At 43.7% G+C, this 16456-nt stretch overlaps 1 protein-coding gene across 2 annotated transcripts in view; it reads right to left on the minus strand.

Moving 5' to 3' along the window:
- The window catches only part of carmil1 (capping protein regulator and myosin 1 linker 1), a 395677-nt gene that overhangs the window by 20746 nt on the left and 358475 nt on the right, over positions 1-16456 (minus strand). For both annotated transcript variants that reach the window (XM_080204317.1, XM_080204310.1), the window contains exons 32-34: positions 14985-15091; positions 9782-10205; positions 390-471 (exon numbers count right to left, since the gene is read on the minus strand). In XM_080204317.1, coding sequence (XP_080060443.1) covers positions 390-471; positions 9782-10205; positions 14985-15091 — 613 coding nt within the window. The remainder of the gene's footprint in view (positions 1-389; positions 472-9781; positions 10206-14984; positions 15092-16456) is intronic.

A 16456-nucleotide genomic window follows, 5' to 3' on the forward strand; every position in this document is an offset into this window, starting at 1 on the left:
TCCTCTTCCTGAATACAAGTGGTCTGGCTTGTGAATCCAATGTACGTGCTTTAACATTTGTTTTTGTCATAATTTCAACCTTATACTACACATTGGCCTCGTTGGTAACAACAATCTCATTCACAATGGCTTGATTGTCCATTTCTTCTCAAGATAAAGCACAGAATTAGCAGGATTTGGAAAATTAACACCCATCTATCCATGTTTGTTCAGGATGTAATGTGCAAGAATTAAAAAGGCAGACACAGCAATTTCTAATACAAACCTGAAGGAAAATATTAACATTAAATACAGGCATGTAAATAAAGTCAAAGTGCAGCTATCTTATGTAGGTATTAAAGGCCAACATACACTTCCTCACGGCATTGGTATGTCAGACTCGTGCTCACCTCTGCTAGTTTCGTCTGGACGGTCTGCTGCATTTGGCACATTTTCATTTAGCTCCTTGTTTCCAGCTTCATTTTCAAGTTTCTGAGGAGACAACAGAAAAATTGAAGACATTCTACAAATCAAACCATTAATCCAGTTCCTTAGTAACAGACACGCTGTTCTTTGGATTGACAGGAAAAAAATAGCTTTCGGATTATTATTAGAAATCAAGTTACATTTTAAAATGAACTTCTGCCGTGATTCAAACAGCTGCTTTTTAAACCTTAAAATGTTATCGTAAGCTGTGGTGTCTATCTTAAGAAATCTTACACACAATGCTAAGGTCAGCTTACACTTGACCCATTGCACAAAGTAACTGGTATAATGTGACACCGGGTGAGTAATGATTCTGCTGTTCGGTGGGATACACAATGGAAAAGACACAGGGGGCGAGCTTACCAGCTCATCCCTCTGGTTGATGGTGGGATGAGCCAGTAAGATCGCAACAGAGCAGAAAAACCAGGTTGGTACCTGATTTCTCACTTCATGCTATCTTACTAGCCATGGATTAACAGCGTGATCAGCCTTGCATGTAGGAAAGCAAGGCTGATTTTAGTATTGAAATTTTAACTTAAATATAATTAGTGAGATCAAGACTGAATCATACTTATTTTAACAGCCTTACTGATGAAGGTTCTCACCGGCGAGGATCATGTACAGTCACCACCAATGGGGATTTGACGTGGTGGCGTTGCCGGTGGGACTGGAGGCCACTGAGGCCCCCGGGAAGTTGGGGGCTGGGGGGGGGGCTGGCAGGCTTCAGCCTGTGATCCTGGCATTGCCAGCCTTGCACTGCCCACTGGGCAGTGCCCAGCAGCAGGACCTGGGGGATTGTAAGGGGAGCTGTGCACTCTGCAATCGGGGGTTGGCTAAGGCTGTGATCATCCAGGCCGTAGGCAGGGGTGGGGGGGGGGGGGGGGGGGGTCATTGTCGATCAGCCCGGGCAGATTTTGGGCCAGTAATAGGCTGGCGTAGAGTGGGAGGTTGTGTGGGGGTGATATCCAAGGGGCTGGGAAGCCAGAGAGATCTCAGTGTTCTGTTGCACAGAATAGAGAAATCTGTGCATGTGTGATAATGCCCTCCAGTCTGAGCAGCCAACATTCCTGTGAAAATAGACTCCAGTCACTCCCCCTGCTAGCGTGAATCACACTTTGCCTCTTGTTTTGCACTAAGTGCCATATGATTGTGTTGGAAAGCTCACTGAAAAACATGGGTGCAATTCTCTCCCATTTTCCTGCTTGTTCGGCATTTAGAATTGTTTGGGTAAGATTGCCACCACAGACTGCATAAAAAAAATCACATCAACAGACAACATAGATCAGACTGAAATTGAAAAAAAAAAATCAGGCTTTTATAAAGATTATACAGGTAAAAGGGCAAATGAGAAATTAGGGCCAAATTCAGTATTTCTCAGAACTCCTTACCATTTACTACCAAAGCACAGCACAAACTGTTAGCAATTCTCTTCCATAAGAAGCTGGACCATGAGTCAACAACATAAATTTTTATTTACAAACCAATCCCATGAAGTCCTCAATAAACTCCTAATCGGTATAAGAACAAAGTAAAGTGAAAACTGAAGAGCAATGATTGCCAATCTAAATTTATACCTCTTTTGCATATTCTAGCTGGTACAAAGGAAGATGAAAAAGTGTCCTCCATAATTAATGAAAACTATTACTCTAAATGGATTTTGAAGTCAGCAGGGCAATTTCTTAGCATCAAAGACAGCTCTATCTTGGCAGAAGCTTAATTGAATAACAATTCACATTTCACACAAGTCTGATGTCTCCAATTAATGCACTAAGACATAAATATCTAGCGGATAGCTATCTGACCAAAGCATCTGATCTGTAGCTTGTAGGTATCATTATTCCTGCACCATCTTTTAGAAAATGGGTTTCTGTTACTGCTAATTTTAGCACCATAACCAATCAGAATCAGGCAAATTCAAAGTAAATGACTGGGGAATTTTAAACATAAGTAAGGTTTGCTCTTTATGTTTGTGTTTTTGCAATGTTTTACACTGGTTCAAGACACAGCTGGCCAGAATTGAGTCCTGTCCTCAAAACTGGTTATGCCCTCAGGTTGAAATCGTAAAATTCTTCCAGTTCAGGGAAGCGTTTCAAATTGTGTTCATTTTCTTTGGGCGACAAACACTCATGGGCATGTTTTAAAACATTTCTCATATCAAAAAGTATTTAATGTTCTAAGAAACTGACTATGTACACCAATGAATTTTTGGCTGCGTTAATAAGACTGCATCAGGTTATCATGTTTGAATACATCAAGGAATACTTCTTAATGGAAAAGAAAAGAACCTCCCATAAACAGAGGATTCTTATGATTTGTGGGACTGGAGACCATTGAACCCCACACAGCTGGTTGAACCTCACCCCCCCAACTCCTGCCTATGGCCTGGATGATCACAGCCTTAGCCAACCCCCGATTGCAGAGTGCACAGCTCCCCTCATAATCCCTCAGGCCCTGCTCCTGGGTACTGCTCAGTGGGCAGTGCAAGGGTACTCAGTGGGCAATGCAAAGCTGGCAATGCCAGGATCACAGGCTGAAACTGTACAAGGGTACTGCCCCCTCCCCCAACCTCCCAGGGTGGTGGTGGTGGTGGTGGTGGTGGTGGTGGTGGTGGTGGTGGTGGTGGTGGTGGGGGGGGGGGGGGGTGTGGTGGTGGTGGTGGTGGTGCCTCAATGGCCTCCAGTCCCACCGGCAAGGCCACCACGTCAAATTCCCATTGGTGGTGACTATACATGATCCTCGCTGGTGAGAACCTTCATCGGTGAGGCTGTTACGCCAATTAATTTTAGCACAAACTTGAAATCACAACATGATTTCAAACACATCCTGGGTACAATTTTCTGATAGAGTCCAAAAGTGGAAACTCTATCCCAATATATCCAGAGATCTTATGCTTAACAAAGCTGATTCAAAGTGGCACAAGTGCCTGTCCTGAATGTCTTTCATTTCAAAATTTACAGTACTTGAATAGCCAAGGGTTAAAAACAATGCCATGTCTTGAAACCTGCCAAAGATCAGAAAATGCTAAAAATGCAAAGCAGGCAGTATCAGCAGATACAGAAAAAATATTTTGGGTAAAATGAATCTCAACTTAAGATACACGCATTTCACATGGCAAAACATTTCCTTCTCATTCAGCACTAACAAAAGCATATACAAATTGTTATAGCACTTGCATAGAAAAAGTTCATATCAAAAGTTTATCAAATATCTTCTGTAGCTCATGCACTATCTGCCCAAATACTTTTCTCCTTGCTACTATAACGTTTAGTCCTGTTACTTGTGTCAACAAGTACAATTGCAAACTACACTGTCAATATTATTCTGCTGTTGTAATGCATTTAAAGAGTCTGGCCTCTAGATGGCTGTAAAAAGTCTGACAACACCAGGTTTTAGTCCAACCGATTTATTTGATAGTAAACTCACCAGCTTTCGAGGTTTCCCTCTTCGTCAGGTGAATGGAGAGTTCTGACCTCGGACGGAGCATATAAAGCACAGACAGTTTAGAGATTACTGATTAGAATGCGAATCTTTACACCTAACCTGCTGTTCAAGTCCTAAAGTGGCTGACAATGTGTGTGGAAGGAGCACTGATCACAGGTTAAAGAGATGTGTATTGTCTCCAGACAGCACAGTGAGTGAGGTTTTGCAAACCCAGGCAAGTCACGGGGGTTACAGATAGTGTGACATGAACCCAAGATCCCTGTTGAGACCATCCTCATGTGTGTGGAACTTGGCTATGTAGCCAACTTGGCTATGTAGTGTGGAACTATGTAGTCTTGGCTATGTGTGTGGTCTCAACAGGGATCTTGGGTTCACGTCACACTATCTGTAACCCCCGTGACTTGCCTGGGTTTGCAAAATCTCACTCACTGTGCTGTCTGGAGACAATACACATCTCTTTAACCTGTGATCAGTGCTCCTTCCACACACATTGTCAGCCACTTTAGGACTTGAACAGCAGGTTAGGTGTAAAGATTCGCATTCTAATCAGTAATCTCTAAACTGTCTGTGCTTTGTATGCTCTGTCCGAGGCCAGAACTCTCCATTCACCTGACAAAGAGGGAAACCTCGAAAGCTTGTGAGTTTACTATCAAGTAAATCGGTTGGACTAAAACCTGGTGTTGTCAGACTTTTTACTGTGTTTATACCAGTCCAACACCGGCACATCCACATCATGACTCTAGATGGCTGTACAGAGTGAATTTATATCAATTCTCTACTAATGCAATTGTTATTGTCTCTTCTCATCAATTGACTATGGATAATATAACAGGTAATTCACTTAGAGAAATAGTAAAATACAGAATTACTCTGGAAAGAGGAGATAGCCTCTAGGTATTCCCTCGGAGGGGGAATGAAGTCAGTAGCAAGTTTAATCTCCAACAATACTGGTCAATCAGCAGACAGAAAGAGCTGGGAGGCAAATGATGGTTATTTCCCTAGCTTCCTGGCCAACTCGGAAACAACAGAAAAACACCCATGTTCCACAGTCAGCTTGATAAGGTCTGGGAAGGAAAATAAATCTATTATCCAAATCTTATGATCAAAATCAGGGTACTGAGCAGACAAATTGCTTAGCTTGTTTATCAGAGCAGTTTGGCAAGTTGTGCTCCAAGAAATATAATTCAATTGAAGTAAGGTGAAACATACTATAATGTTATGCTGTGTACTCACTGATGGTAAAATAGGGAGCTTACAGAAAGTAGTTGAGGCCAAAATGTTGTGTGATTTCAAGAAGAAATTAGACAGAGCTCTTGAAGCTAAAGGGATTAAGGGATAAGGGAGAAAATGGGATTAGGGCATTGGATTTGATGATCAGCTGTGATCATAATGAATGGAGGAGCAGGCTTGAAGGGCTGAATGGCCTACTCTTCTATTTTCTATGTACGTTTCTATGAAATGAATCCCATCAGGCTGTGTCTCACAAAAATTTCATTTGACAGAAGAGGTCTGAAAGCCCAAGCGCACATTGTAAGATTATAGTATCCAGTTCACATACATAGGCTGCAATTCTCCCATCCCACTGCACCAACTTCTTAGTGTAGCGTGCTGGAAGATTGTTGCGATGGCCGATTTATTTTATTTATTATTGTCACAAAGTAGGTTTAACACTGCAATGATGTTACTGTGAAAATCTACTAGCCGCCATATTCCGGCACCTGTTCAGGTACACTGAGCATGGCCAAAGCATCTAACCAGCCTGCCTTTTGGACTGTGGGAGGAAATTGGAGCTTCTGGAGGAAACCCATGCAGACATGGGGAAAAGGTGTTCTGCGTAGACGGTGATCCAAGTTGGGAATCAAACACAGATTCCTGGCACTGTGAGGGAGCAGTGCTAACCAATGTACCCCTGTGCTGCCCATTCAAACTGGGTGGGGTGCCATGGCGTTCATACCCCGCTAGCATCTCCCAATTTCCAGCAGCATCTGCTTTGTGCTGGAAATCGGCAGGGAGGCACAAAGACCATTAACATGGTCATTTTAATACAATGTGAATGTGATTAGCAGGTCTGGGGCTGAAGACCCAACCCAGCTAGAGTGAAGTTGGGGGGTGCAATCAAGGGCCCCCCAGAGGCAGGAGGGAGAGTGTCCCCTGGGCATTGGCACCCTGGCAAGTGCCACCTTATGCCCCTTGGCATTGTCCATCAGACTGCTTGGGGGTGGGGGGAAATTGGGACTGTTGGAGGGGTGTTGGAGATTGGGGTGGACAGGGAGGGGGGGAGGCATCTGGGCTGGACTAAGGAATGTTTGGGGGGGGGGGCCAGCGATTGAGCTGGCCAGCAATCGGGAAGTCATCAGTGCAGGGCCACTGTGCATGCGCCGATCTTGGCACTGACAGAGGCCTGCTCAGTGAGCTGATTTTAGCTTCTCCAGCCCACTGAAATTAAATAATATGCATTTTGGTGGCCTCTGCAGAATACAGAAGGCCTGATTTTACCATTTTCGTTCTAAGTGCTGAATCTAGGCTTACTTCAGGTCCGACTTAGAAATCTGCTTTCAGGCGCCCCCATATGCGCTCAGCCTGAAAAAAAATTGCAGGTCCTATTTGCGCTGTGGGCGGGGCTTAGCGTGGCCGAAACGATTGGAGCTCTGAACTGTGCATGCGCAGTTGGAAAAAAAATTTGAAAAAGCGCACCCGTGTTGGATCGCTCCTGGGCTGCAGAAAGCGGCCCGAGGGTGAAATGTGGGAGCGATGGTGCACACATACACCACTGTCCCCTTATCCACCAACCTCCCTGCTACCCAGACCGATCGCAACCCCTGGCTCCTTCCTACCCCCATCGATTGCTTGCAGAGTGGCAGCAGACCTTTCCTGCTCTCCACCATCCCACCCCCCCCCCCCCACACCCCACCCCATCCCACCAGAGATCCATCTGCCCTCCACCAGTGAGCAATGGGGCCTCCCACCCCCACTAGAGATACATCTTACCTGCTCCCCCCAACACTTCCCCTTCAGAGAACGATCTAGCCTCACTCATTTCCCCATCCACCTCGAGAATGAACTGGCCTCACTTCTCCCGGGGAACATCTGACCCGCCTCCTCACCAGACAATGATCAGTCCTACCCCTGCCCCCGAGACAACAATCAGCAACCCCCCCCTCCAGACCACGATCGACCCTCCCTCCCCCCACCACCAGACAACAATTGGGCCACCCCCCCCAGCACCAGACGATTGGACGCCCGCCCTTTCCCCCCCCCCCCCCCCCCCCCCCAGACAATGACTGGGCCTCCTCGGCACCACCAGACAACGATCGCCCTTCACTGCCCCCCACCCCAAACCAGACAACAATCAGGCCTCCATCCCCCTACCCCCACCAGAGATACATCTGACCCGTCTCCTCCTCCTCCTTCCCCCCTCCCAACCAGACAACAATGTGGCTTCACTCCCCACCCCTCCCCCAACCAGAGAATGATCTGACCTGCCTCCCTCCCCTCCCTCCACTACTGATTTGAGTCAGAGAGCCGTTGGAAGCTCTGAACTCACTCTTCAGCAGCTGGAGTGCCCGATTCAGACTTTTATTCAGCAGGTTCATTTTGGCGGGATTCTGGATCAGCGAACGTGGCGGTAAAGGGGAAAATGCCGATAAAGTTGGGCGGGCAGTTCATTAATTCAATTGAAATACAGGCACATGCATTTAAATCGCTGTTGTGCCTGTTTCAGGTGTGAATCGAATCGCTGCCATTCCTGGGTTTCAGTGAAGTGGCCATCTGCACGGACGCGGGTGTGGATCGCGTTAATGGTCTCACACCCGACTTTAGTACGTTTTCACGCCCGTTTATTGTAAAATAGGGCCCAGAGTGTGGGAGATTCGTCTCTGAACACCCATTGAAAGAAACCAGCATGAGTTACTCGAGTTTTCAGGTGAATTCGACACTGAGAATTCTCTTGGGAGAATTGCACCCACAGTTCTTTGATACAGTCTCTTGGACTATACTATTGGACAAAACTTCTGATTGTAAAGGATGCTAGATCTACTTATGCGAGAGACTGAACCAGTGAGAAGATCCAAAAGTAAACATGAAATCTGTAAAAGTGCTAAATTAAGATATTTGCAAATTGATAGAGGTTCAATGACTCAACAGATCACACGCCAATTAAAACAGTTTGAAAGATTTGAGGATTTTTGTTATGGATCTTTAGGTATCTCCTCAGTAGAGTCAAATATGCCCAATGGAATGGAAACTATTAGGGACTGCATGTCAGGAATGAAAGTTCTGGCTTGAAATTCTGAATAGGAAAGGTAATTGGAAGATAAAAGAGCATAATAGGTTAAAACGTGGACAGCAAAGGAAGAATAATTCATGCGTAGCCAATATAACTGCAACAAAAATACAAGTACACTAATTTAGGATCATCAATCTACCCATGATTGATTGGAACAAAACACCAATTGAACAAAGATCTTTGGGCTATAATTGAAAAGCAATACCAACTTCTTTATTGCTTAAGCTGCCCTGGGAAAAGATATATGGTAGTCAGACAGGAGCCTGCTAGGTTGTTCAAGGACAGTCACACATTCTGCTGACAGTATAAGTTTTAAAAAAAAGGAATAAAGCGGCTGCTGAACTGTGAGAAATTAAGAAAAAAAAAATCTATGGCCTGCAACAGATTTGGAAAAAGATGTAAAAAATACCCAGACTTGCAGTGATCACAAGAAGAATCTCACTGTCTAAGGTCAGTGATCTAACTACCTTTAGATCCCCAGGTGCACAGTCCAGAATAAGTTGGTATAGTTACATTATCTGGTAAACTGTTGTGTTTGAATGTCAAGTAAATTAGCTGGAGTGTTTAAAACCATTCTAAAATCCCAGTTGATTTCTTGACATTTGAGGCTCAAATATTTGTACGTGGAAGTCAAATGATCAAGGAACAAGTTCCTCATTTTCATATATTAACTAGCTACCAGAGATACAAGTAATTTGTTGTGTTTACTGACCCCCATCTTTCTGTTGTTGATCCTGATGCATGCAATAACAAAAGCTCACACAAAACATGAATTAACCTTTACATCTACATTCTTCCAGAACTCAGGAGTCCAGGTGGTTACAGCACTGAAAAGAAAGGTATTTGATGGATTGTGTCAGTCTTTTTGCTAGAGCAATCCAGAACAAATCCCAGTGCCATGCTGCCTGCCTCCCTGCATCTTCATTTGTTCCAAAGCTTGATCTACTTTTTGCTTCAAAGGTACAGTGCCTCAGCTATTCCTGAGGCAAAGCATTTCACACACCAACAACTCTCTTATTAAATACAATTTTCTCAATCTCTTCTGTTGCCACACAAGAGGATTTTAAATTAACAACCGTCTTGACAGAAACTCCCCAATGAGAAGAAAGCCAGATATATATATATGGTGGTAGCATAAATAATTTAATCAGGTGTGGAACTCTTGCAAAGCAGAAGGAAATAGCCCAGTTTTTAAATAAAGAGTTGCTAAAAGTGCATTTTATTCACTGCCCTTAGTGATTTGTTCTTCTAAATCACTGGGAGTCGATTCATTTGTAGTTATAAAGTCAACAATCTCTGTTAGTCATGAATACCTGAGATAAATAGAGTGTTGTAAATAATTTACTGCCAAAATTGCATGGGACAAGGACAGGTTTGCATTATCTAATGTAATTTTTGCATGGAGGATACTTACACAGCTTATTTTGCAACTGGAAATTAATATAGATTTCAATTAAATTGCTGGCAACAGGCACATAACTTTGGCCTCAGCAAGTTACAGACTTATTAAAACGATTGTAAGTATCTAAAGAGTGGAGAACAATATTACCTCATGACTAATTAGAAATTATGAGATACATTCCTGATTACCTTTTGCACAGCCGCCCGTTTCTCTTGTTTAGCTTTAAACTCTGCCAGGAGTCCGCTGCCCATTACTTGGACCCCATACCAACGGCCACCTTGTGGGCTGCTTTTGCTGTCCAACTTCTCTGCCTTCCCTGGGTCCTCAAACACAGAATCCACAGAATCGGGTGTTTTGTGCTCCTCCAAGTGTTCTGTGCTGCCATTTTGTTCCATCTGCTTTGATTCCCTCTTAGTTAGGTCTGTGGCTGGACTCTTCATAATTCCCTTGGGTGATGATGGCTCTTCTGGAACAACTACCGTCTGCGGCCGTTCAGATTTGCTGGACCGCGATTTAATTAAATTTAGGAAACTAGTTTTTTTGGAGTCCTTCCTCTTTTTGTCATCTGGTTCACCGGAATCCAGGGAATCTGAGCTCCTTAGTGACAGTCTCCTACAACATGAAATTTCAAAAGATAATTTGTAGTCTTTTTTTCAGGCACACAGAATCTAGAAAAAAGATCAACTAGGTGATCTGCTGATCCAAGTCACTGATGTATCAATAAGTAGTGCTGTGTGTGTTAAGACATAGGTGTGAATCTTTGTTCATCTGCCCATCTTCTAGCCACTGGACTGGCAACTAGAAGCAGATCTTCTACAACCCTGTTAATCTGTGGAATGCATTTAATGACTTAGATTGGGAGGAAAAGTAATGCAAAAACTTCTGAGCAAGCCAGCTTGTTTTGGTTGGTTTAGGAGTCAATGTAATGTGTTGAGTCGTTCCACAATACACTTATTTTAAATTCTTCAACATTATAGCCTATGGCACTTAAAATATACAACTTTACAGGAAAATCAAATACTGGCCTACTCTAATTCCAATTTAATGGACCAGAACAACAGTATGCAGGCTGTATTATTTGTAAAATTGATAATGGTAGCTTTGAGAGGTGAGAGGGTAATATTTTTGAGTACTTCTAGATGTATCAACAATTGGGTGAAGTGCACTATATGAAGAATTCAGAGTTATTTTATATTGTCATCTTGATGATGTGTATTCATTTTAGAAACTATAACTATCAGCACGGGGGTGGGGGCGAGATGGTACCAAAGAACAAATTTATCAATTTGGGTCAACATTTTCCTCATCTGTCAAATTGTATCTTTCACATCCTGGAATGAGTTTACATTGATAAAACCTCAGAAATATGCTGTAATTTCATCATGGAAGATTGCACAGTCTCAACATATTGGTCCTCCGTTACCCTTATTTGGGTTGTAATATTCTTCTGATGCTAGCCATGAATTACTGGGGAAAATGCAATTTTCAGTTACTCCAGATATTTGGGGTTATGGTGGTGGTTGGGGGGGAGTGGGGGTGCGTGGTTGCTGTTAGGAAAGACAATGACGAGACAGAGTATAGAAATGGGATTCAGAATCTGCTGAACTGCAATGACAATAACCTCTCCCTCAATGTTAACAAAACGAAGGAGATTGTCATTGACTTCAGGAAGCGTAGTGGAGAACATGCCTCTATCTACATCAATGGGGACAAAGTAGCAACGGTCCAGAACTTCAAGTTTTTAGGTGTCCAGATCACTAACAACCTGTCCTCGTCCCCCTACGCCGCCACTATAGTTAAGAAAGCCCACCAGTGCCTCTACTTTTTCAGAACACTAAGGAAATTTGGCACATCAGCTACGACTCTCACCAACTTTTACAGATGCACCATAGAAAGCATTCTTTCTGGTTGTATCACAGCTTGGTATGGGTCCTGCTCTGCCCAAGATGACAAGAAACTATAAAAGGTTCTGAATGTAGCCCAATCTATCATGCAAACCAGCCTCCCATCCATTGACTCTGCCTATACCTCCCACTGTCTTGGCAAAGCACCCGCCAGAATTAAGGACCCCATGCACCCCGGACATTCTCTCTTCCACCTTCTTCCATCGGGAAAAAGATACGAAAGTCTGAGGTCATGTACAACCAACTCAAGAACAGCTTCTTCCCTGCTGCCATCAGACGTTTGAATGGACCTAACTCGCATCAAGTTGATTTTTCTCCACACCCTAGCTATAACTGTAATACTAAATTCTGCACTCGCTTGTCTCCTTCTCTATGAACTGTATGCTTTGTCTGTATAGCACCAAGAAACAATACTTTTCACTGTATGTTAATACACGTGACAATAATAAATCAAATCAAATCAAATATGGGGGGGGGGGGGGGGGGGGGGGAAATGATACAGCAGGGAGGCCGCCTAACTATATGTTGATGTATTATTAATAATAGGGTGGTGGGAGGCAGGGGACAATTGAGCTGGGAAATACTGTTGGACTCCTCCTCAATTCGCTGCCCTTGACACCATTCCCAACCACTGAAAACTCTCCTCCAAATGTTTGGTAAAAGCATGAAAGCTATTCCAAGTAGCTGCCTTGCAGAGTACTTATATTGTTTACACATTGGGCACTAGCCAAGGAAAGTTGGAGTTTTTTTGTTGAACCAATCAGATAAAGGCCAATCTAAGTGAAATTCTACAGTCTCAGTTTTTTTTAAACCAATGAGTCAATGTTAAGTTTCATAACTAAACAAACGAATAACTAATATTTTTACAGTGCTATTAACAAAGCAGTCACTGGATCAAAATCCAAGAATTCCCTCCCTAACAGCATTGTGGATCGATTCACAGAACTGGATTGCAGCGATTCAAGAAGGCACCTTCTCGAGGGCAAATAGGGGTGGGCAATAAAGGCTGGCCAGCCAACAATGCCCATGTCCCATAAATAAATTTAAAAAAAAGTCCCACAGCACTTCACAGGAGCATCATAAATCAAATTAATGACACTGAGGCACATAAGAAGATATGAGATCACATGGCCAAATGTTTGGTTTTAAGTAGTGTCTTAAAAGAGCAAAGCGAGATAGAGGGGCAGAGAGGTGGGAAGAATATTCCAGAGCTTGGGACCTAGACAACTAAAGGTGTAGCCACCAATGGTGGAATGAATAAAATTGAGGAAGCACAAGAGGCCAGAATTAGAGGAGATTATTGAATCTTGAAGGAGATTACCGAGATAGAGAAGGGTGAGGATTTTAAAATCAAGATGCTTTTGATCAGAAGCCAATGAAGGAAAAATTATGTAACTATCATTTGGAGAAAGGCCAGAGGTCTATATTTAAAAATATTTCCTTTCCAGGGAAGAGGCTACAGGATCCTGGGAGAACTTCAGCATTATTTCCTGTAACAGGTGAAACTTTAATACAATATTTTGGAAATAAGGCGATGCAATCTTACGATCATCATATCGGAATCCTTAAGAAAGGAAGATAAATTTACATCAGCATGTTTTACTCCAGTTTATTGCAGATGTTGGAGTCATGCACTGAATGGCAACCAGGATCAACAGATAGGAACATGGGCCGGAATTTTCCCAAAATCTGGCAGAGTATCAGGTTCTGATGTGTATATCTCCGGACGCACAAGTTTTCACTCCAGTGCACAGAGAATCTGGGGATGTGGTCTGGAGTGTCACTCTGGAGGACCATCCCACAAGCATTGGGGCATCCCGCCCCTGCCGAACAAGCACTGGGGCATCCGTCTCAAAGGCATCATCTCCCCCATTTCACAGACACCGGGGCACCCCAGAGGGCCCGTCCCTGTCTGTGCCAGGACACTGTCCGACCATGTCCTCATCACCAAGGGTGCCCACAGTGTGGTCATCACACTTGGCTTTGGTTTTTAAAAGCCAGTAGTGGTTTCCTGATGTCACACCGGATGGATGGGATGATACGGCAAGGGTGGAAATAGCGGCATTAAGTATGGTAATTCATTATAATATATGCAAATAAGGCCTGCACTTAAGGCATTGCAGGGGGATGGGGAAGATACCAAACTGAGACCTCACTGGCACAAGTCCCATTTTGGGCCTCTTGCAAGAATTAGTGGCTGTTATGGAATGTGCACTCATGACTAGAGTGCTGCTACATCGCGGCCTTCAACTTCTTTATCTTTGGGTAACCAAAAAGAGAAAAGTGCAATTTTGCAGGTATCATTGTTGGACCTGGTGGTGGTGGGGTGGGGTGGGGTGTGTGTGGATGTGTGGGTGTATGTATGTATGTGTAGGGGTGGGCAGTGGGGCGGAGAGAGAGAGAGAGAGTGTCTGTGTGTGTGTGTGTGTGTGTGTGCGTGCGTGCGTGTGCGTAGGGGGGGGCGGGAGAGGTGGGGTGGGCTTTGATTAATTGCAACAGCATCTGTCCTACAATCTGGGTAACCTTTCACATGCCTTGCCCAGCTAACAACACCCCTGTCCTGTGAAATAATTTTTTAATAAATCCACATACTGCCACTTGTCAAGCCAGTTCTGCCAAGAAGGCAGAGCCTGGGTGGTGGTGGAGTGAGTGTGTGTGTGAGTGTGTATGTGGAGTGGGACAGAGCGTATATATGTGTGTGTGTGGGTGTGTGGGCAGAGTGGGCCGGAGTGTGGGTGGGTGGGACGGTGTGTGTGTGGGTGGGGCGGAGTGTGTGTGTGTGTGTATATATATATGTATGTGTGTGCGCGCGTATATATGTGTACGTGCGCACGCACATGGGGATGGGGCAGAGTATGTATCTGTGGGGCAGGGTGGAGAGTGTATGTGTGGGAGGGTGGAGAGTGTATGTGGGGGGGGGGGGGTGCAGAGTGTGTGTGTGTGCGCGCATGTGCACGTGTGTGGCAGATGGGGTGTGTGTGTGTGGGGGGTGGCAGGGCAGAATGTGTGTGGATGTGTATGAGTACACGCACAGGGGTGCACGTGGAGGTGGGGAAGTGTGCAGGGGTGGGCATGTGTTAGTCGCGCGTGTATCAGAATTGGCATTCTGTCTCTCATTTTGAGGACTAATATCATTCTATATTGGCTTACGTTAATAACTTGTGAGACCAATTAAAATTTGACTTGTGTTGCATGTGTTGTGGCCAGCTGTGGCCAAGCTGCCAAATTTTTGGAAAAAGCAGCCTGATCGAGAAATATTCTGCAGATCAGGTCAAGAAACATAAGTCACTTGAGGTTGTAATCTAACACCTTCTATTGGAACGGAGTGATTCGTACATGTTTCTTCGATCAGGTTTACAACTTGTAATTGTATAATTGGGAATAAAAGTGTGGCAATTGTTCACATTAATTCAGTTTACGTTTGAATTCATTACTATCAACTCTGATTGGTCTTGTATCAATTTCCGTAACAAACATAAAAACTTACTTTGAATCCATTCGTGTTACCTTCTTGGTAAAAAATTCATCCACTCCCTCATCAATTCTACTCATAAGGCCATTCTGTTCACCTTCCTGGGATTCTGCTGCGGAAAGCTGACAGAGAAAATTATCGTTTTATTTTTAGTTCAGAAATATAAACCATATGGAAGCCACTTCTGTTTACATGAATCCAGTTGCAAAAATTCAGCCTGCATTCAGAAGGCTCAGGGTCAGACATCTGTAAACCCAGCAGCTGTCCAGGGACGTGTTTAGTCAGTTCTTGGACAAAGTTGCTGAACAGGACTCCATCACTGAGTAAGCACTATGTCATAAGGAACCTATAAATGATAATGTGAGTCGATTGCTCCACTAAGTGTAAATCAAGCCACCTCAGAGGGATGTAACTGTCCTAGGAAAAAAAGGTATTATTTAAGAAGAACACTGATTACATATTGCAGATATGTGATACATCCTTTCCTGCTCTTAGAATATGGTTCAATTTCTCTGCACAAATTACAACTCTGTATTCCATCTGGAATAATCTTTGTCAAAGATTCACACCAATCTGTGAGCATGGATCAGATGATTTTGACAAACACATCACATTGCAAGGTTTTAGTACTGAACCACAGTTTCACCCTCTGACCAAAGGACAGTAACGTAATATTTAGAAATAGAGAAAACAAACAACTTCAAGCTTCATCACGTGACAGGTAACTGAAGGGCAGAGTGTGAAGCTTCGCATCTGTAGATTAAGCAATCGTCCCAGAAGACTAAATGAATGGCAATTTATCAAAGTCTTAATCATTTATTAAGCCTGCACATAGATGCGAGGCCCAAAGCAGCACAAATTTGCCAGGGGAAAACTATGATGATCCAAGTACTTCTTGCCTTTGTCCATTATTGTGCATTCAGCATGGAAGGGCTGGTGAGTGCATGCCTTGCAGTGGCTATCTTGCAGACAGCGTCAGAGTAGTACTTTACATACTGGCCAATGTGGCTGTTGCACTGCAAGTGAGAACTTACATTTATGATTCCAGTATCTCTAGCTCATGAGATAAATGAAAGTCAGATACAGCTTTGTGGTAAGTGATGAATAAGTTCTAATTGCTTGCATTATGGGGGTGCCAAAGAACATAAGGCACATCTGCAATTGAAATGTAAAGCTCACAAATGTGCATTTTGTTATCAGAGAAGGCTGCAGTTCTGGATGGAAACATAATGAGCTTATCACAAAAAAAAAAATCAGAGATTTCAATCAGTCGGGCATTTATCTCAAGAATCAAGTTCCAATTAGCTGACTAACAAATAGCCCTTTTTAACTGGATGGGCAGATTCTAAACTTACTGTCAGCAGCAGGTGATGGATTCCAATTGGTGCCAGAGGGACTGTGCAATTTGGGTAACAGATTACGAGGAAGCCAGAACTTCCCACTTTCATGAGTGATAATATTAATCCTGACATGCTGGGGCCAGATTT

This window comes from Carcharhinus amblyrhynchos, chromosome 2 (assembly GCF_965287045.1).
Source record: "Carcharhinus amblyrhynchos chromosome 2, sCarAmb.v2.hapA, whole genome shotgun sequence".
NCBI lineage: Eukaryota > Metazoa > Chordata > Chondrichthyes > Carcharhiniformes > Carcharhinidae > Carcharhinus > Carcharhinus amblyrhynchos.